This window comes from Halichoeres trimaculatus, unplaced genomic scaffold (assembly GCF_033239565.1).
Source record: "Halichoeres trimaculatus isolate MK-OKI-2021-1 unplaced genomic scaffold, fHalTri1.1 fHalTri1_scaffold_10, whole genome shotgun sequence".
Taxonomy (NCBI): domain Eukaryota; kingdom Metazoa; phylum Chordata; class Actinopteri; order Labriformes; family Labridae; genus Halichoeres; species Halichoeres trimaculatus.
Genome location: NW_027437187.1, coordinates 31,595,619 through 31,615,802, shown reverse-complemented (window position 1 = coordinate 31,615,802; position 20,184 = coordinate 31,595,619). Strand labels below are relative to the sequence as shown.

Genomic DNA, 20,184 nt, shown 5'->3' with positions numbered 1-20,184 from the left:
CAGGGACACAGAAACACAGACAGGAAGCGCCTTTTTTTAACTGAATGAAGGGAAGGACACGATCTTATTGGTCGATTTCTCTCTCACTTAGTGTCTCGAGCTGTTAGCAACGACTTTCGAGGGGGTCTTAAAACCATGCTGAATTCATGTTTTAATGTCAAGCTTTAGTGGTTCAGAGTCTCCGGCTGTGCATGAAGTATAAAAATATGAGTGACAAGAGGGAAAGAGCTCAGCAGAAAAAAACCCACAGCTCTGTTTCATTTTCTTTTGTCGTGCCGAGCTCCAGTCTGACCCTTTGCCTCTTACACTTCTGTCTGCCTTTTTGCTGCTCTCTTTACGTGAAGGCTTCTGTAATGACTGGCACAAGTTCTGGAGAGCGCACAGACACGTTTGTAGTTTGAAAACTGCATCAGTAGACTGGTGTAAAAGAAGAAGTCTGTAGTGAAAGTGACGCAATGGTTCAGAGAGTTTTTCCAAACAAGCCAACCGGTGGAAAATTCAACTTATGATGTTGTGTTTTGGTTTTATTTTTTCAACAGGAGGTCCAGGAACTGTTTGGTTCTTGTTTACATTTCCACCATGGGCTGAAGACACAGGTAAATATACAAATCAGGCAGTGATGTGTAGCACCACAGTTTGTTATATTGGAGGATATTCAGCTTGTGCTGGTTTCAAACATGTTTTGTTGCTCTTCAGTCGGATTTTCTGACACTTGAAAGGAGACAAGTGTTAGTGGCTAAGTTATCACTGCTTGAAGCTGATTCAACCAGCTTCAAACACCGAATTGCTTTCCTGTCACCATGACAAGAAGGGGCTGTGAGGAGTTTGAAAGTGATCTTGAAAAAGTTTCCCTACTAGATTTATGCCTGATTGTAATCCACACTTTAAATTGAGATTATCAGAGCCAATATTACTGGTTACAGGTTGTTTTAAATTGCTACTTCTTAGCTTCCAGGTCGGGTCAAGCAGGACCAGATTGATTTTACGGCACGTCTAGGTCTTTATGACAACACCACACTGACTGATGAAGTTTAGTAGTGAGAAGAGATAAAAGACAAGTCTGTGTTTTTCTCTGCTTAAAACAATTTCTGTGATTAATTTTGTAGTGATGGTGGACACAGGAGCCTAACTGTCAGACAGAAAAAGGACAGAAGAGCAGAAGAAAGATAAAAGGGAGAGTTATACAGCCCAGGCTAAAGGCTAATTAGCCTTTAGCTCGGGCTCCATAACTCTTTAACACAGGGGCTAAACTGTTGGTGCTAATGTTGACTCCAACCCACAGTCAGCAGTTATTCTGCAGTGGTCTGTTCAAACTTGAGAGTCTATCAATAAAATGAAGAGTGAGGTTACGCTAGCTCTGCTCGGTAGATGACTGGCAGGACATAACCAGGATTTACTAGCATTACACATTATGGTCATGTCTTAGAGCAGTCATTCCCAAAGTCTGGGTCCTGACCCAAAGGTGGGTCACCAGAGAATTTTTACGGGTCGCCAAATTAGTTTTCAAAATGTTTACATGAAATTCATGCTTTCCTTAACCAGAAGAAGTCTCCTCTCCCCTCGATTTGTTAACTGGTGATTGGCTCCTCACACTGTTGTAGCTGGTTATATTTTCATTGAGAAGGGTAATCCCCACAATGTTTACCGTAAGTGGAAACATGTCACTGCTTTAAAAATGTCTGAAGCCATGAGCTGGCGCTACTCAAACAACCAAAGCTAAACCACCATATGTTTCCTAATGTTTTACAGCCCTCAGGGTAAAACGCTGTCACTGTGTCACCATCACACATTGAAAGAGCTGACCCAGTGATTACTTTGATCATTCGTTTCCAGAAGAAAACCTCTTTGAGTTTGAAAGTCCAAAGTCACTGCTGGATCTTGGACGGGCACCAGCTGCAGAAACGGGCTGTTACAGCTTGTTACAGCTGTGCAGTGACATCAGGCTGAAAAAGAGGTATGGACAGATGCTGTTGCATCTTGATATCTTGTTCTGAATATCACATAACTGGGATATAATTCTGAAAAGCAAGCAGGATAACCCATCACAGTAAAAATGTAAGTACTTTCGGAGTGTAAGCCCTACAAAGTTGTAATGCATTCATCAAATATGTTAGGCCTGTTAGCTGGAACAAAAGATGTAAGATGATGCAGAAACACGTTTAAAGAACTCTTTTATATCCTGTCAGTTGATATATAGATGACATATTTTGGATTGGGTCCCCGTGGCTTATTTCCCCAAAAATGCAGGTCACCTGAAAAAAAGTTTAAGGAAACACTGTCTTAGAGCACCAGAATGCCAGCTGCGCTAAATTGAAACGGCTCCTAAACTACAAACAAACTGACAGTGTTTACTTGTTGTCATGTTAGCCAACAGATACGTCAGAGCAGCGGGATAACATATTGTGGGCTGCTACGTTTGCTTGATGTTACGTTTCAAACTGTAGCGCTACATAACTGTGCTGATAAATACCTTACCTCAGCGCGTTGTTTCCAGTAAAAAGTTGTCTTGAGCAAAGAAAATTTGTTTCAACCTGATCTCCATTTAACTCCAAAACAAACACACTCCTCACTAAAAGTAATTTACGACAGTGTGCGGAGACTCCAGGCCACAAGGTGGCGAGGGAGTCCAATTAAAACAGACCCTCCTCATAGCATCTTGAAGAACAAGTCTGTTGATTGACAACTTTGGGTGCGTCTCAAAGCTCCAAAGTTCCATCCTTCCTTCCTCCACATGCGTCGTTCACTTGCGTCTTAGTCCCTCCCACCAGAGATGCATGGGAGAAATGCAAGGAAATGAAGAGAGGAGAGAGGATGGAGGAGATTCGTTTTTAGAGGAATGGGACATCCTCTCCTTCAGAACGTCACATGAAGTGACGTGTTTCATTGATGACAGCATCAGCTGATCACCTCTGGATCATCTGTCAGTCAGCTCTAACAGCTGTTTATGCGTCAGGGCATGTGCGCTGTAATAACTGATCAAACAGAAACAGTAACAGAGATTTGTCTGTTTCTTTAACCAGTTAAACAAACACGTTACCATGAAGAAAACCTGCTCTCTGTTTATTCTGTGTGCTGTTTAGAAGCTCAAGGATCACTTTACCGGTAAAATGCGTAATTGTGAGATAACTTATGAATTATTTAGCCTTTATCTAGAGCCCATCTGATCGTGAACTCTGTGAAGCTTATTAATATAACCCAGTTTATTGTGTCTCAGGAAGATATTATTTATCAGCCAGTTTTCTGTATTAATCTTCTGTTATATTGATTTGATGATGGTTGTGTTCAGTGTTTTGTGCTTTAAACTCACAGAGAACACTCAATTACCAGATTTATGATGAGTGTCTGAACGATCCTCTGTGCCTGTCCTCAGCTCGTCTTTTCTTTCATTAAACTCTGATGTGTTTGTGAAGTTTAATGTGAAGTCTGAGCCGCTGCAGCGTCCAATCAGAGAGTGATATTCCATATGGGGGCGTGTCAGTCAGTGAAAAGACTTCCGCAAAGCCGGCTCTTGTGTCTCCTCGATAATAGCTCCTCCGATCAGTCTCCTCCATCCTCTCTCCTCTCTCCTCTGAGCGCAATTATCGCTTTGGGACAGTCTTCAAAATGGCGACTGGGAAAGTACTTCCGATGGAGGAGATAGGACGGAGGAAGCATGAAGTTAACGCATTGAGACGCACCCTTTCTGCGGGATGCACCCTTCTCCAACAGCTTTAAACCATCAACAAATACTAATCTGAAGAGGACATTAGGCACATATAAAGCTAAACTAAGACTCCTCCTGTGTTTCAACAGTTCATAGAAACTGGATATCCACTGAAATGTTCAGCTGAAGGTCTCCAGTTTACAGGGTTACTTTCTAAGCCAGAACACCGGGAACTAACAGAGACACACTTACACTATCAGGCTCAAAGAAGACCATTGTTTAGGAGTTATTAAACTAAGTCAGTCACATCCTGGGGTCATCTTGTTGTAGACAGAGTTGGTTAAACCATTATCATCACTCATAATGATATTCAAAAAGACAAAGTTGAGAACATAAGCCCCTTTGAAAGTTTGCTAAAAGCATTAAATCAGAAAGATTTTACGCTGATAAACATCCGACCCTGGAAACAAAGACGTGCTTGCGGTGTTTCGCCTCAGTCACAGTTTGAGGCGATACTAACTCTGAGAGAGAAAACTCCCTAGATATCTGTTTAAAGATGACTAACCGCCACACTTTGAAGACCGAAGAAGAAAATTCTGCAGTCTAATAAAACCAAATCTGTGTCTTCAGACTGAGCAATACACCACACGCGTTGAAAACAACCTCCTGCATCTGAAGCAGCAGGGATGGTGACAGCGTCCTGCTGCTGAGGGGACGAGTCTCTGCAGCAGACTCTGAGAGGCCTGTGAGGATGAAATGAGGGGAGAGAAACATGAAATCCCAAAGCTAACCTGATGCAGGCTGAAAGGAGCGTGCCACCTGGGGGAACATTTGTTACATCGGGATGATAATGAACCTCAGAGGCAGGTAGAACATCAGCAGATCAACTCCAGAGAGAGACCTGCCCACTGTCTCTGCTGTCAATAAAAACCTGGTTATCTCAAAGATACAGAAAACAACAAAACGTGTCCGCTGCATCTGCCCAGTGAAGACGGTTCATGTTCTGAAAGAACAACAGCTCCACCCAGTGGTCGGGATGTAAAGTGCAGGAATGTTGGTGGCAAGACTTCAAATTATTCAGATTAGTTGGCGCAAAGTGTTTAGACTCTGTGTGGGTATGTTAAAGTGTTTCTTTGTTTTGTTTGTTTTTTCTATGTGCATCTTTGTTTAGTTATGTAAGATTCACTTTCTGACCAAAATAAATAAATAAATAAGTTTGTTCATGTCTGGTTTACACTACCCCAAAACTAACTTTGGTAAAAGTCTGTACTCACCTTTTCACTTAAAAGTGAAAACTCTGAGTTTATCCCTAAATAAACTCCCATGAGGATTTTTTTATGGTTGTGAAAGTGAATGAAATACTCAGCAACAAGGGTTAATTAAACACAGACAGGTAGAGGTAATAAAAGGAGATTCTGAAGGTCCTTCCTGTAGTCCAGTAGGTCTGACAGCCCAAGAACTCCACAATAACACTGCCAGAGACTGGAAACCCCCCCTGGAAACACTAACAGGCCAATACTAATAAAAATATATAAAAAAACAAAAACGTTAGAAATAATGTGCAAAAAATTGGAAACCCTTTGTGAGTATGTAACGATATTGTTCTGTTAATTTTTTTATTTTGTTTCTAGCCTTTCATTGTAGCAAACAACCATCTTCTTCCCACCTTGTAAATCCCTGGACTGATAGGAGAATGTAAAAATCTTTCTTGGACACCAAAGAACTAGAGATTTGCACCATTGCATAGCACAACCCCATATTCTCCTTTTTGTTTGTACTAATGCATGTGTAGCTTTGTGAATGTGATCATATGCATGTGCATAAGTGTGTCCATGGGTATGTTTGTTTGTGTATGTGCACGATAGATGCACCAATGCTTGTGCGAGTATGGATATATGTATGGATAAACATATATATGTATAATTTATGTTATTTAGCATTTGCTTCCTTCTTTCATCTGTTGTGTAATTGTTATGAAATAATAAAAATAAAGTATATATAAAAAAGAAATGATGTGCACATATTGCTGTGTTTCCTGGCTAAGTCATCCTGAGGGATTCTTAACAGATGAAACAGTTTTTTTTGTTTATTTGTTTGTTCTGCATTGTTTTATATAAGATATAACCCATATTTTTCATTTTTTTTTTACAATAACAGATGATAAAATATGCTATTGTAAAGAAATATTAATATTGAAGGCAACCCCCTCCTCAGTGTTTCCATTCAGGCCGTTTTTAGATTTTATATGAAAAGGAATGTGGCCACTGAAGTATTGTTGGAGGTGATGGATTTTTTTTTCATTTTAAATCCTGACATTTTTTTTTTAATTCTGACATTTAAAGCCAGAAAATATTTTTCTGACAATATTGAGATTTAAGTTAATATTGACTTTTTTTCCTATGAACTGTGGTGATTGACGAAAACTTTTAGGATGAAAAAAATGCAGAATTCTGACTTTTTTTCTCAGAATTTTGGCTTCAACGACAGAGCTTGGCATTTCAAGCTGAAAAATAAAAGAAAATTGGCTTCATATTTTTTAATGAGCATTTCTTGGCATTCACACTTGCTCCCCATAAAGTTTCTGTTTATCTTTATATAGGAGCTCAGATGCACTTCAATTTATTTGACATTTTTTCTTTTCTATCTTAATCTGAATACATTAAGTCCATTTACGTATCGATTAGGTTGTAAAGCATAAGAAACATTAGTCATATTTATCCATTCCAAAGTTTACAAATCATTAAGATAAGTTGAGAAGAAGGAAAAAGTTAAAAGAAAATGAAAACTAAGCTTAGACAGTTTTTTTTGTATTTGTTTTCAAAATAAGGGTGAGCAATAAAATGATAAACTACAAGAAATTAAGTCATATAAAAATATTATGGTATATAAAGAATGTAAAATTCACATTTTACAGATAAACAATGAAAAAAATCAAACCTAAATTGAAAGTGAAAAAAGAGCGGAGACATGTGTTTTGGTGATTCAATAACATATTTTAATTTTTCAGTGTTTTAGTATAAAAATCCCACCGGCCTGCTGTCGGCTGGTCGGCTCCCGTTGGCTATAACTGTGGTTCTTTTCCCAGAGAATCAGCTAAAGTACCAAATCTATTTACACACACAACATCCACATCCAGAGGGGCCAAACAAAACAGGAAGTCTACCCATCCCTATCCCACCAAAATAAAACATCAAACACTATCACCTCACCTCTCAGATTTAATGCTATTGATCCAAAGAATAAAAAAAGAAGTCACAAAACAACAGAAGAAGAGGCGCCTCTACATGTGGCTCCTCGTGTGCCCGTAGTATTTTCTTACAATACTCTCTCTATAAAGTAATGCATATACATTTTCTGCTTTACAATAAATTAGTACAGGCACATTCTCTTCTCTCCTACAGCTGACTGGAGCTCAGTTCAGTTCAGGTGAAAAGATGACTGGAGACTCAAACTCATCACAGCACGCAAACAGAAAGGCTGAAAACATCTGTAAAACACATTAGTGGGAACCTTGTGGGCAGCAGATTTTTTTTGGTTTCGGTGTGAATGATGCACTTTCGGCATTTTTAAACTTTTTGAGAGCATCTATATAGATTTTATATAAATATGTACAAACAAAAAAATGTAGAAGTAGTCCAGTAAAAACATTCAGTAAAAAAAAAAAAAAACAGATGCAAACACACAAAAAAATTAATGCCAAAGACGAGATAACGTGAAGCTTGAGAACTCAATAACTTACAAAAACCGTAAAAAATGAGCTGAAATAAAAACGTTTGTTACAGTATGCATGTTTGTTTTTTCTCCGTGTAGAGATAGCACCAGCAGAAAGGCCGACAGCGTCAGTGCCAGCGAGGATGTGGATTATCACCTCGGCTGTATAAATATGTGAACACCATGTACCAAACAGACTGAGGGAGTGAATAAATTAGTGTCAGGCCTTGTACAGGATATTTACAGGAGCTGCTGCAGCCGCACTGCTGCACGCTGATGGACATTTTGGTGGCAGTGAGACTGTCGCAGCAGTCTTGCAGCACATTTAAAGAGGTCAGAGGTCAAACTCTGACACATTCAACAGGTTTAGACCCCTGATGTTTCGGTCCTCATAGCCCAGGTTTGATTTTTTTCTCCGGCTTCTTGCACCCGATAACCGAGCAGTTTTCGTTGCATAGCACTTTGACAAAACAAGATGGCCGTCACAAGCTACAGTATTTCAGACAGAGGGGTCAACATGAGGAGGGGGAGGAGGCATGGATCCAGTTAGCAGGATACGGTAAACATAATGAGTGTGTGTTTGTTGTGCGTATGAGGCAGAGCCTGAGCATCTCTGCTGTGATTGAAACAAAAGGCTGAAAGGACAAAGAGGAGAGACAGATGATGAGGGAGGAGGAGGAGGAGGAGGATGAGGAAGAGTTTAATCTGCAGCAGCGAGGTCTGCGCTCAGCTCCTGCTCACTGCCGACACGGTTCAGGTGGTTCATAGCTCGGTCGTAGGCGAGCTGCACAGCTTTTCGGACAGAGGAGCAGCGAGCCTCCTTTAGCTTAATTGTGTCCAGCGTCTGGTTGATCCCGAAGGGCGCCATCTTGGATTTAGGAAGCCATTGCCTGGAGAGAGAAAAAGACAGACAGAGAAAGAGAGAAAATTTAATTTTGTGTCTGCTTTAAACTATTCCTGGCTCCTGGGGGAATACTTAGAGTGATACATCCATTAATTATCTTTACCACTTTTCCCTTTCTGGGGCACAGGGGGCTGGAGCTGATCCCAGCTGTCATTGGGTGAAACGTTCCTTTCAAACCTACAGGAAATTTTAGCATAACCACCAATCAACCTGATCAGTATGTTTTTGGGCTGGGAGGGCGCCATGGGTAACCTCATACGCCAGGGAAGTTACGTACCAACCTTCTTGCTGTGAGGCAGCTGCTGTAGTGACCAGTGAAGTGAAGCAGAAAGCTTCAGTGACACTTTTTTATAAGACGACTTGGGAAAATCTTTTCAAACTCAATTAAAATATGAAACATTTTCTTTTTTTCCCCAAAAAACTGTTGAACTCTGTGATCTTAAGGCCATCCCTTAAAATCTGTCTTTAAACTGGAGTGACCACTTTCCTTCTTGGACTATTTTATCATATCTATTGTTTTTACATTTATCTGATCTTTCTTCTAATTTTTCCCCCTTAAAAAAAATTTCTTTCTTGTTTTAGTCTTTTATTATTTCTTGGGCATTGCTCAGAACCTTACAAATCAATATTGATGGGATTTGATATTGATGTAAACACTTTGATTTTTGATTTTCATGCCATGTGAACATATGTGGTCACCTTGTGTTTTAGTACAACAAAACAACCCAAACGTCAGACTTTAAAGCTGAAGCAGCTGGCAAAGATTTGCTGAACCAATATTGAATTGGCTGAGGAAATATTGGGATGCATCAATTCATCATATTATTACCCACTCCTAATTATTTCACAAATTTCATTTCTGGTATTTTCTCAATCTGTTCTTTATCAAAGCGCTTCAGGCAGCATGCTTCATGTAAGAAATGTGATACAGATTTAACAGTTGAGTTAAAACCTTACCTGCAGTAAAAGTTAGTGTATTTTTGTTAAATCTGCTCCTGAATATATATTATCTTTTAATTAAGGAGAAAAAAAAAGGGTGGCAATCCCACTAAAGTCAAAAGTGAACAGGATTTTTTTTTATTTCATTTTCTTAAATAATTTTTCTGTTTTTTTGCGCTTTTTTAGTAGAGGCAATGACTGTGGATCGAGGAGGAAACAGGGTGACAGCGGGGTGTGACAGGCAGGAACAAGCTCAAGAGCTGACCTTGTGGGACACAGGAACTAAAACAGTAAGCCACACCAGCTCCCCCAGTTTTTTTATTTGAAGATGATTTTTTGGGCCCTTGTTTTGGTTGAGAGGATAGGATGGTGGAAAAGGGTCAAAAAGAGAGTGATGAAGAGCCCGAAAGGGACAAAGATAAGCATTGGACTCAGCTTTGGATTAAACCACTGAGCTTTATTCTGGATGACTTCGTGATCTCCTCACCAGCTGCGTCTGCTGTCGAAGAAGTGGACGAGGAAGAGTTTCTCGTCGGACCTGAACTGCATCCGCTCTCCGGCCCTGAGAACGTCCTGCGGCGGCTGGGGAAGATCCACCCCTTTGTGCTGGCACGGCGTCCTCCGAGCTCTGGGGTCCATGATCTGCGAAGACAGGGAACGCACACAGAGAGGTGGAGACTGAGTGAACCTGCGACCGCTCAGAGGCGAGACGGAGAACATCCGGGCGGCAGCAGCCTAGAGAGGAAGCCTGCACTCAGAGACACAAGCATGCCAGGCCGAGTCCAGCCGAGTCACTCTGAGCGACGCGGCCGACTCCACTCACACACACAGTCACACCGAGCGGTCCACGATCGGCCAGCTGACAGCTGCTGCATGGCTGTGAGCACAAATCACGAGCTACGGCACGCACAATGGCAGAGGGGCAGATGGGAAATGAGACACAGAGAGCACTGACACTCACTCACCAGGGCGGGGTAGGAGGGATATCCACTACATTTAGCCCAAACTAGTTTAAGAGGCTCCAGAACAAATGGAGAAGCAGCGGGGGGCTTCCACACCTCTACAGAAACAACAACAAGCACGTTATGAAGTGTTCACAGCAACGGACACAGAGCACAACCAGTCTGCACAGAGAGGAGCTGACACACACACACTCAGACACACACAGATAAGGGTTAAAGCTGGGGTTAGTAACTCTGGAGAGAGCAGGAAGGGGACACGACTCGCACAAATGTTCAAGAATCTGGATGAGGCTCAGGTTAATGTGTGTATGAAGCCTTCAGCCTGAGTTTATCACCTTATTATAAACATGTTCAGGGTTCTCCTGTTTGTTTACACTTTCAAATGAGTTACTTTATTTTCTTCATTTCGTCCATTCAGATTAAAGTGATACTCCGGGATGGAACAAGTTGGGTCCTATCACAAGGTTTAGGGCAGAAATTACCCCTACAGCAGTGTTTTTGTGCAGCAGAAGCCCAGAGCGCTCGCACCAAACACCCCCTCCCTGCTCCTCTGCCGGTTTCCTCTGCACTCAGACGGAGCCATATTTTACTTCACCAAAAACACAAATAAATCCACTCCCACCGAAAAAATCTGATATCAGTCTGCATTGAGGCTTTATTTAGAGAATTTTCAGCGCATTACTTTCACACAAAAACACCGCTAAAAAAGGCTCTAGTTCTCATTGTGTCGTAAAACGGCGCTACCTCCGCTGCAGAGCCAAAGCTGGCTACGAGGCGCTTTCCGCTTAGTGATCGGCGTGCCAGATGTAAACAAACGCAGGTAGTCTGCCAGGACTAAGAGACACGATGAGAACTAGAGCCTTGTTTAGCTGTGTTTTTGTGTGAAAGTGACGCGCTGAAAATTCTCTAAATAAAGCCTGAATGCAGACACATATCAGATTTTTTCGGTGGGGGTCCATTTATTTGTGTTTTTGGTCAAGTAAAATATGGCGCCTTCTGAGTGCAGAGGAAACCTGCAGAGGAGCTGGGAGTGGTTTTTGGTGCGTGCAACCTGGGCTTCTGCTGTACAAAAACACTGCTGTAGGGGTAATTTCTGCCCTAAACCTTGTGATAGGACCCAACTCGTTCCATCCCGGAGTATCACTTTAAGATCAGAATAATGAATGTGTTTATAAACTGTGAATTTGACCAGTTCAGTTTGTAATGTCCATGCATGGTCAGTAGATGGCACTGCGAGGACACATGCTCTGCTAACCTGTAGAGATCTTGGCCGCAGCGGTGAACTCGCCGTTCTCGATGCAGGCCATCAGAGTGCTTTTGTCATCCACTGTGCTCCGTCGAGCTGCCGGCCGACCTTTCCCACTTTTGGACACGGTAACAGTGCTGACGAAGAGGAAAAGACGACAAGGGACAAAAGTTGGTGAGGTGAAGAGTGAAACAATAGTGTGTAGCTACTAGGGATGGGAGGAAAAAATCTAAAATCAATGTATCGTGAGTTTTGTATGTCAATATCAAAATTGCGATTCTTTGTCAATGTTTTTTTAAATTCAAATTCTTAATTTCAGTCTTGAAAAACGTTACCACATTTCTCCAGCAGAGGGTGAAATGTTTCTCTCTGACTCGTGATGTGCATTTTATGGGAAAATATGGCTCCTGATATAGTCTATAGACATCATCATTTAATTTTTTCACATGGTCTGGTGTTAAAAAAAGCAAACTAAAAATCACAAAAATCATAAATATCGAAGAAGAAAACTGTAATAGAATCAAATCACGAGAACAGCATATGGTCCCAGCCCTTGTAGCTACCAAGGAAACGCTCTGACTCTCCTCTCGATCTCACCTGGTGCTGCAGAGGATGCTTCCGCTGGAGGAGATGCTCGATTCAGAGGCACAGCGCCGACGAGGCTCCAGCAGGCGAGGAGACGGAGAGACGTCCTCCTCCTCTTCCTCCTCTTCAACCACAAAACCATTTGCAATACCTGAAAAATAAAAACTGCTGTTACTCTCCAAACAGAACATTTGAGTTTTGCCGAGGAGTGTTTGAGTTCAGAATCAGACCAGGCACCTGTGCCGAGGCGTTTAATCGGCGACTCCTCCTCGTCCTCGTTGTCAGCACTACAGCTGCGTTTCCTCTTCTTTGGAAGCAGCAGCGTCTCCAAACGGGGGATGACCACAGACAGGAAGGTTTTTGCACCCAAGGGTGATGTCGGTGAAGCAGCGCCGTCTCGGTTCTTGGATGGTTTCTGTGGGCTGGCGCTTTTGGACTTGCGAAACAGGTTGTTGGTCCGTCGATTGCAGGCGCTGGAAGCTTCCGTGTGGAGGTTCCCGTTGAGGAGCGGTGGGTCAAGGATGTGCCCGTTCAGGGGGTCTGAAGGGAGCACTGAGGTAGAAGTGTCTTTGTCGCCGTCGAGCTCCATGGGAACATGGTCCACGCTGGGTTTGCAGGTCTTCGGAGACGCAGGGTCGCTGGGCGAGGTGTCGAGTGCTGATAGAGAGGTCAGGAGCTCAAACGCTGGGGAAGGTGATGCTGCCTCTTCCTCCTCCTCCTCGTGTGGCGTCTGATTCTCTGCCGGAGGCTCTGGTAGTGGTTTCTCCTCTGGCTCTGTGGAGGCTGAGCTGGGCTCTGTGGGGACTGAGCTGGGCTCTGAGGGGGCAGCAGTCTGCTTGGGGAGGGACTTCTTCAGGCTGATCTCGCTGCGGACCTCCATGATGGTCTTCTTGAGCAGTTTGAGCCTCTTACTGCGAGACGGGCTGTGCTTCATGGCCGTGCTCAGGTCCAGCTTCTCCAGGAGCTCCTTCAGCTGATCCTCCAGCGGGGTCTTCTGCCGGTAGGAGGGGCTCAGGATGCGGTCCACTGTGAGAGACAGAAGGTCAAATTACATCATCACAACGACCCCCTTCCTCATTACATCAAACCTATTCTGACTGACAGTCGACTCTTACCATCCTCCCAGGTGAACGGGGGCTGAGGCTCCAGCTTTGGGGCTTCTGGCAGATGAATCCCGCTGGGGAAGTCGAAGCCGATCCGGTCTGCCTCTCTGCGGGCCCTGCGGAGGATCACTCCTCCATGGTCCAGCATCCGCTGACCTGCTTTATGGAAGAAATTATCCTTGGCGTTATAGGACAAACAGTTGGCGATGATGAGGTTGAAGTCCCCCTCAAACTCATCCAGGCTCCTGTAGTCGTGGGCGTCGATGCGTTGCCTCATGGTGGAGAAGTCCATGGGGTTTTTAATGTGGTCCAGGTAGTCAGGGACCTGCAGGAGACAGAGGAGGCTGGTTAGAAGAGGCAGAGTCAACAGGAACTCACTTTTCAGGGCACGCGCTACAAACTGACTGACAGACCTCCTTGACGTTGACAGGCTGAGCAAAGATGCTGTACTGGTCCTTCTCCTGCAGCTGCTGGAGCACAGCTCTCAGCAGAATAGTGAACGGAGTCAGCTGGACCTCCAGCACTGATTGCTGCAGCTTCATCTGGTGAGAGGACACACAGGACAACAACAGATCAGTTACGCAAAAAAATGTGATTTTGGGCGTGTGCTGACTTTGAAAGCAGTTTTCAGTTAAGTTTGGAAATAAGTGCCAGAGTGGCTCCTCTATATTTGTTTATGTTTTGGTTTTCTTAAGTTTTGTCGTAGTGAGCACTCTTAACGCACTCTTTTCTATAAATGATCTCTGACGTATCTGTGAGCTTGTATTTTGTTTTTGCTCCATTCTACGAATGTTGATCTACCCCAAGCTAATTTCTTCTCTGAGTTATATGTCTTTTCGTCTTATCTAAGCCTTGGAGACCATTTGTCTGAAATTAGAGCATGTAAGAACAAGTTGATTTCATTGTGTTATCAGGAATGTTCCTTTAAAACAGTCAGTGCTTTATACTTATTTGGTTTCAAGCAAAGGCTTTTTGGAGAGTTTTGGATCCTTGTTAGCTAGCTGTCTAGTTGCACTCAAGTGCACATGCAGCATAGGGTGTATGAGGCAAATAAAAACCGAATCATTGTTAAATAACTTAAAACAGATTAGTTCTTTGATTACAGAAGCATGACTCTACCTCCTCCCTCTTCAGCTTTTCTCTCTTCCTTATGAGCTCCAGCAGCAGACGAGCTCTCTCCAGGTCGTGACGAAGGCGGTGCCATTCCTTCAGCTGCTCCTTCAGCGCCTGATTGGTCTCCATGCGATCCTGTAGATAACAACATTGACTGTCAGGACTTTAAATCATCACATGCTGCTTTTTTGAGATTCTGTTATTTCTATCTGTACTGACCGCTGGCTTTGATTTGGGCGGCTGAGGCGTGGCCTGCAGTCGGCGGATCAGCGGCACGTTGTTTCTTGACTGCCTCTTCTGCACCCAGTAGCTAAACACCCGCTCAACGAAGACACGCTTCCTCTGGACAGCCACTTGGTTCAGGATGGTGTCGAAACTGATTGACAGAAACAGGAATAGATGTTACTGTGTTGGTTTCCCAAAGCTTTTAGACACAGTTACAAAATCAAAGCTTAAGTTCATGACAGATGAACATTTAGCGCTTCTGTTTTGCAAGTCTACCTTGAAACAGTGATACTGGGTCCAGAGTTGGCCGGCGTCTCAGCCTCAGGTTCTGGTTCTGGCTCCACTTTCTTACTCTTCTTCTTCTGCCAGCCCTTCGCTCGAGACCTCCCCCTCTTTTCAGTCCTCTTGTGGCAGGCCCCGTTTTTGGGATGTGGCTCCTCGTAGATGTTGAGCGGCCGGCGGTCGCAGCCCTCAGGTGTGTGGCTGCAGCAGTAAGACGTCTTCTTCACAGAGAAGGTGGAGGCTCCGGATGCCGTGACCTCTTTGACGGGCTCCATCTTCATGTAGAGGCCAGCCTTCTGTGCACAGCTGACGTGGAAGGCGGTGTAACAGTTGATTTTGTCACACTGGATGCAAGCCCCGACACCTTTCTCCTTACAGAGGTAGCAGGTGAGCTTCCAGCGAGCTGGTGGAATATTACGGACACCATCAATGGGCTCGATGAAAACCGTGTCGGAGAAGCCGACCTCAGGCACCCACAGAGCACATGCTACATGACCCCAGCGGTCGTCGTCGGTCTTCTTAAGGGCGCCACCCCGGTTTGGACAGAAGACGCACTCAGCGGGCCGTGACGGGCACTGCAGGCAATGCCGGCACAGCCACTGACCCTCGGGGATGTACGGCACGCCGTAGCACTCCTGGTGCACGGCGATGTTGCATGAGTCACAGAAGAGAATGACATTGCTGTCGGCCCCGTCCCCATCCATACAGATACAACACACAGCGTCCTCATCCACCAGAGACTGCAGGTCGCTCTGACCCTGAGTGGCCAGGTACGACTCCTTCTCGAAGCGGTCCATGAGAAACTCAAAGAGGTTGTGCGACACCTGGCTGACGCCCTCGCTCTTCCTCTTCTCGTTGATTAGATCCAGCCAGGCGTAGTCCTCCTCGTCCATGTCGTACTCCACCTCCTCGTCCAGCTCCTCCTCCGTCCTCTCCATGTATTTATAATACGCTGCAGGTCTCTTCGGCACCACCGGCAGATTGTACTCAACCGTTCTAACCTTTGGCTCTAACAGGCCGCTGGTGTGTGTGCTGATGGCGCCGTGTGCCGCAGTGAGCGCTGCGTTCTTCTTCTGCTGGTTGTTTTTAAGGCGCACAGAGCGCACCAGGACCTGCTGGGGCTTCTCGTTGTTCTCCTTGTTGCTGTTGCACTCCATGATCTCTTGAGCCGTGGGGTCATCGTCTGTGATTACATCCAGCTTGTCGTAGATGCTGAGCCGGTGCACACGGCCGTCCACCTCCAGCTCAACGATTCGCTGAGCCTCTGCGTACGTCAGCGTCTCCCTGTTGGGCGACGGCTTGATGGGAGAGGAATCTCTCTTCAGCACTGCTGGGCGGTGATGTCGACTTTTCTTCTTCATCTTGAAGCCGTTCAGACGCTGAAAAGAGAAAACAGTGTCAGTGAGGTAATGAGGCAGCGAGTACTAAAGATCAACAACATTTGTCTTTAATTTTATCTGTTAACAAGCAGCACGCACAGGAACAGTGTGAGATATGTATTCTTTTTCTAAAAAGTATGAAATGGTCCAATCACACTGATGACTTCTATGGGCTTTTCCACATCTGCACATCTGACTGTGACCTTCAGGGTCTCCTGTTGTCATCAATAAATGTCCATCGATTAGTCAACTGCTGAACATTCAAGCATGCACCGAGCTTTCTGCATCTCTGAGCAGCATAAACCTAGTTTTGGTTTTATGTTGCAAGTTCCAGCTATGAATCTTTGTTGCCCCAACAAATCTTTGCCAATGTATCTGGGAGGCTGATTGTTTGGCTCAAATAGCTCAGATCAGACTTATAGTGTTAAAACCAAAACAGTTTATTAATACATACGACTGAAATGGGTTTAAAATTATCCTCAACTTGCCAATTGCTCTAAATGTATCAATAAACACATTTGTGATAAAACATAGAACTGCCTGCATTTATTCTAGTTGCTTGGAAATAAACTACGTGAGGATGATGAAGGTCCAAACATAGGCCTGTCATGATATCAAATTTTGCTAGACGATAATTTTCCAAAATATTATGGCCTATAAACGATATTATTGTCAATAGTATTTTGATTTTTTTCCATTTTTTCATTGATGTAATTATGATAAATGGGATAATAAAGTGGGTACACCATATCAAAAGCAAGAAACTTTAATTTCTTAAGAGTATTTAACTGTAATTAAAAGGTCAGGATCTTTTAAATAAAATAAATTAAACAAAAAATATAATTAATTTAACAAACAAGAAAGAGAAAAAATACAATGAAAATGAAATGGACTTTCTTTTAGAAAAAAATACATGTCAATGAAAATAATTAATACTAATCAAAAACAATAAAACATAGACCCTATCGCTAAAGAAAAAACAAAAAATTTCAAAACAAAAACAAAAACAAAAAAATATATAGCATTAATAAAAAGGAGTTTATACAGTTCCTGAATTGTTTGTAACATGTACTTTTTCCCAGTCAATCCGTACTGTCTGTCAAACATTTTTAACATTTCTTGCTTTCAACCGTATTGAAGGGCTGCATTTCTTTGGCAATGTAGCTATCTTTGAACGCCCACCATTTGGCGCTTTTATTTCTATTTACTTTGCAGACCAAAAGCCTCAGTAAGAGCTGATTGTCAAAGAACAAGGCTCCGCTGCACCTCCCTCTTCTTCTTTGTCGCCACTATTTTCAAAGAAATGCGATATATCAGCTCGTTGGTGTTCATGAGCTCACACTTAGTTCATTCTGATAAAAAACAAAATATTCCCACACTGGGACTGTAGCAGGCGGCTTAAGAACCGTATCTTTCGTGCCATCACTCATATTACCGTGTGTTTCCTCCTTACCCCTGTACGCGCGAGCAGCCCCGTCTTCACCCCAAAGATCGCATTTTTGACAGATGCTTACTCCGCTATAAATCTGCTAAATCTGCTATAGAACCTATGCACCCCTATGTTAGGAAAGATAGACGTAGTGAGCTATCTTCTCATTCAGCCTCTTTGGTTGAAAGAGAGGAGGAAAACAAACATGCATGCACGTGTCAGTTTATCGAGGCTGGCAAACTTATCAAGGACGTTTTTATGTATCGTTCTGTTAATTGATTTATTGATTATCGTGACAGGCCTAGTTGTAGCAAACAGATTCTGACCTTTTGGGTTCTTCTTTCTTGTTTAGACTCTTCAAGCTGTGAATTCTACTTGATGTAAATTCTTCCAAGAACCCTAACTGCCTCCTGTATGAATTATCTGTCAAATTGCAACTATAAGCTGCCTCATATGGCTGTCACATACTTATTTAAAATGTAAAACTGCTTTACACATACTTTGACCACTTAATTTATTTGTACTTTGATATCATTTCCTACATATTTGTGAGCACCGTTTCATCTTTAAAACGCTTCTGTGTTTTGTCCAACAGTGTTTCTTAAACGCTTTTTGAAAATGTTAGAAATGTCTGGTATTTTGAGCAATTAGCATTCTTTCATTTATTGTTGTACTACTGGTTTGTTAGCAGACAAGTGTACATTTGTTTATAGATCTCTCCACTACACTTCAGATGAATCAAATGTATTCACTCCACGGTTGAGAAGAAAACAGTGATGTTAATGCAATTACAGTTGTATCCTCACAGGAACAGATGGGGCACGAGGATCAACAAACAGCTTTACATGTGAAGCCCCTGAGTCTCTGTGTGCAGCTTAATAAATGAGATCAATGTGTTTTCAGTCTGCTGATGGATGCAACTCAGCCAAAGGGTGGAGGCCTTGAGGTCCAAGGGACAGAAAACATCTCTACTTCAGGCTTAAAACTCACCTTTTGTGTAAATATGGTAGTTAGAGCTAGCTCAGATCTGAAGCAGTTTTTAAGTTATGCTGCTATGGGCTCAGACTGTAGAGGGGGGCTGACACAAAGCTCCCATTTCCCTCTCACCTTCATGTGTCACCCTTACTTTCAATCATATTGTACCATCAACGTTATTAACGATCATTTTATGCATCTCTTAATTCCTCATACCCCAACACATTCTCGGCAGATGTCTGTCTAACGTGAGTCTGGTTCTGCTCGAGGTTTCAGTCTGTTAAAGGGACGCATTTCCTCTCCATTGTAACTTGCTAACTGCTGCAGAAGTCTCTACTCATAGTGGGTGTATTAAGACTTCTGCTTTTCTTAATATTGGGTCTTTTTCAATAACACAACGTAATAGTAGTCTAGGCCTGCTGTGGTTTTTTAATATACATATAAAACGTCTTGAGATAACCTTTGTTGTGACTTGGTGCTATATAAACAAAGATTGACTGAAGCAGACTCTGTGAGGACACCCACTTCATGAATGAAACAAATGCAGAGACAGCGGCACTCCTACACACCGGCCACAGCGAGCTTATGGTCGACTCAGTGGGCCTTCCTGAAGCCGCAGAGAGCTGGTTGTTGTTGAATACCCTTCGTTTCCCGCAGCAGCAGCAGCCTCTGCTCGCTCAGTGTCTATTAGCTGAGGCTAACGTTAGCCCGACACAAGAGAACCCCAACGTTGATCTGCGCTGTAAACACATCGCATTTCAAAGTTCTACACTAACAACATGACTGATATCAGTGATGGCTACCCGGTGGTGTTCTCCTGTCAGGTAGAGACCTCTCCGGTCGACCGTAATACGCGTTAGGACACTCCGTCCACAAACTGTGCTAACGTTAGCGTACTAGCATTACACCAAGCTGAGGGGGGAGGAAACATGGCGACCAACACAACAAGAAGCAGTCTCCAACAGAAAAATGCACTTTTCTTTTACGTGGAAAGTGTTGTACAAGCGTTTAAACTAATCCATAATACAGGTCGTGATATAAGCAATGCACGGGCAAAGTGAGACCGTACTTACCTCGGCTTTTTCACGAATTTAGCGTGTAAATCCAACAGCAATGGCGGCGCGGCCTGTGGAGCGAAGCGGCAGTTAAATCCACATTCAGTCCGCTCATCCAACGGCCGCCGCGGCTCGAGCTGAACCGAGTCAAACCTGGTAGTGACCGACAGGTATCCAGGGCGACGGGACCGGTTTTGGGTTTAATACGCTGCTCAGGAATAATACTGATCGATATGAGTGATTTAAAGCAGTTGGAAGTAGCAGAGCTCAGCAACTGGCCGAGCTTCTCTTCCCCCAACAACAATGCGGTTGTGTGTGAATCTCAACGCCATGACGTCACGGCGTACGGAGGATAACCAGGAAGTGGTTTTGGTGGTGCGGTCTGGGATTTTCTCTCTTCGACAAGTAAACAAATCTTAACCTTAAAACACTGTTAAGACCTAATTATTGATATTAAAATCGTATCAATATATATATTTACCTATCGATACTTATTAATTGAAAATGAGATTATCAACATCACAATATGTGATTTTAAAGTCATTTCTCAGTATCAGTAGAAGACCCGATCAGTCTGTTTGCAGTAATGTCTCCATGACAACGCTACACCGAGTTCAGCAGTGAGAAGCAAAA

At 43.3% G+C, this 20,184-nt stretch overlaps 1 protein-coding gene across 2 annotated transcripts; it reads right to left on the bottom strand.

Moving 5' to 3' along the window:
* Positions 1–8,079: 8,079 nt before the first annotated feature.
* LOC141796451 (bromodomain-containing protein 1-like) lies at positions 8,080–19,908 on the bottom strand. 2 transcript variants are annotated; one of them, XM_074677569.1, is made up of 11 exons: positions 19,570–19,905; positions 14,708–16,092; positions 14,426–14,582; positions 14,213–14,341; positions 13,507–13,635; positions 13,106–13,418; positions 12,228–13,016; positions 12,003–12,141; positions 11,415–11,542; positions 9,685–9,839; positions 8,080–8,244 (listed from the first exon to the last, which is right to left on the bottom strand). In XM_074677569.1, exons 2-11 carry the CDS (start codon positions 16,072–16,074, stop codon positions 8,230–8,232), a joined length of 3,321 nt encoding a protein of 1,106 aa, XP_074533670.1. In that variant the 5' UTR covers positions 16,075–16,092; positions 19,570–19,905; the 3' UTR covers positions 8,080–8,229. The 2 variants fall into 2 exon arrangements, with proteins under 2 accessions (XP_074533670.1, XP_074533671.1); XM_074677570.1 differs by lacking the exons at positions 8,080–8,244; positions 9,685–9,839 and adding an exon at positions 9,884–10,257 and having other exon boundaries at positions 19,570–19,908.
* Between the last annotated feature and the right edge of the window lie 276 nt (positions 19,909–20,184).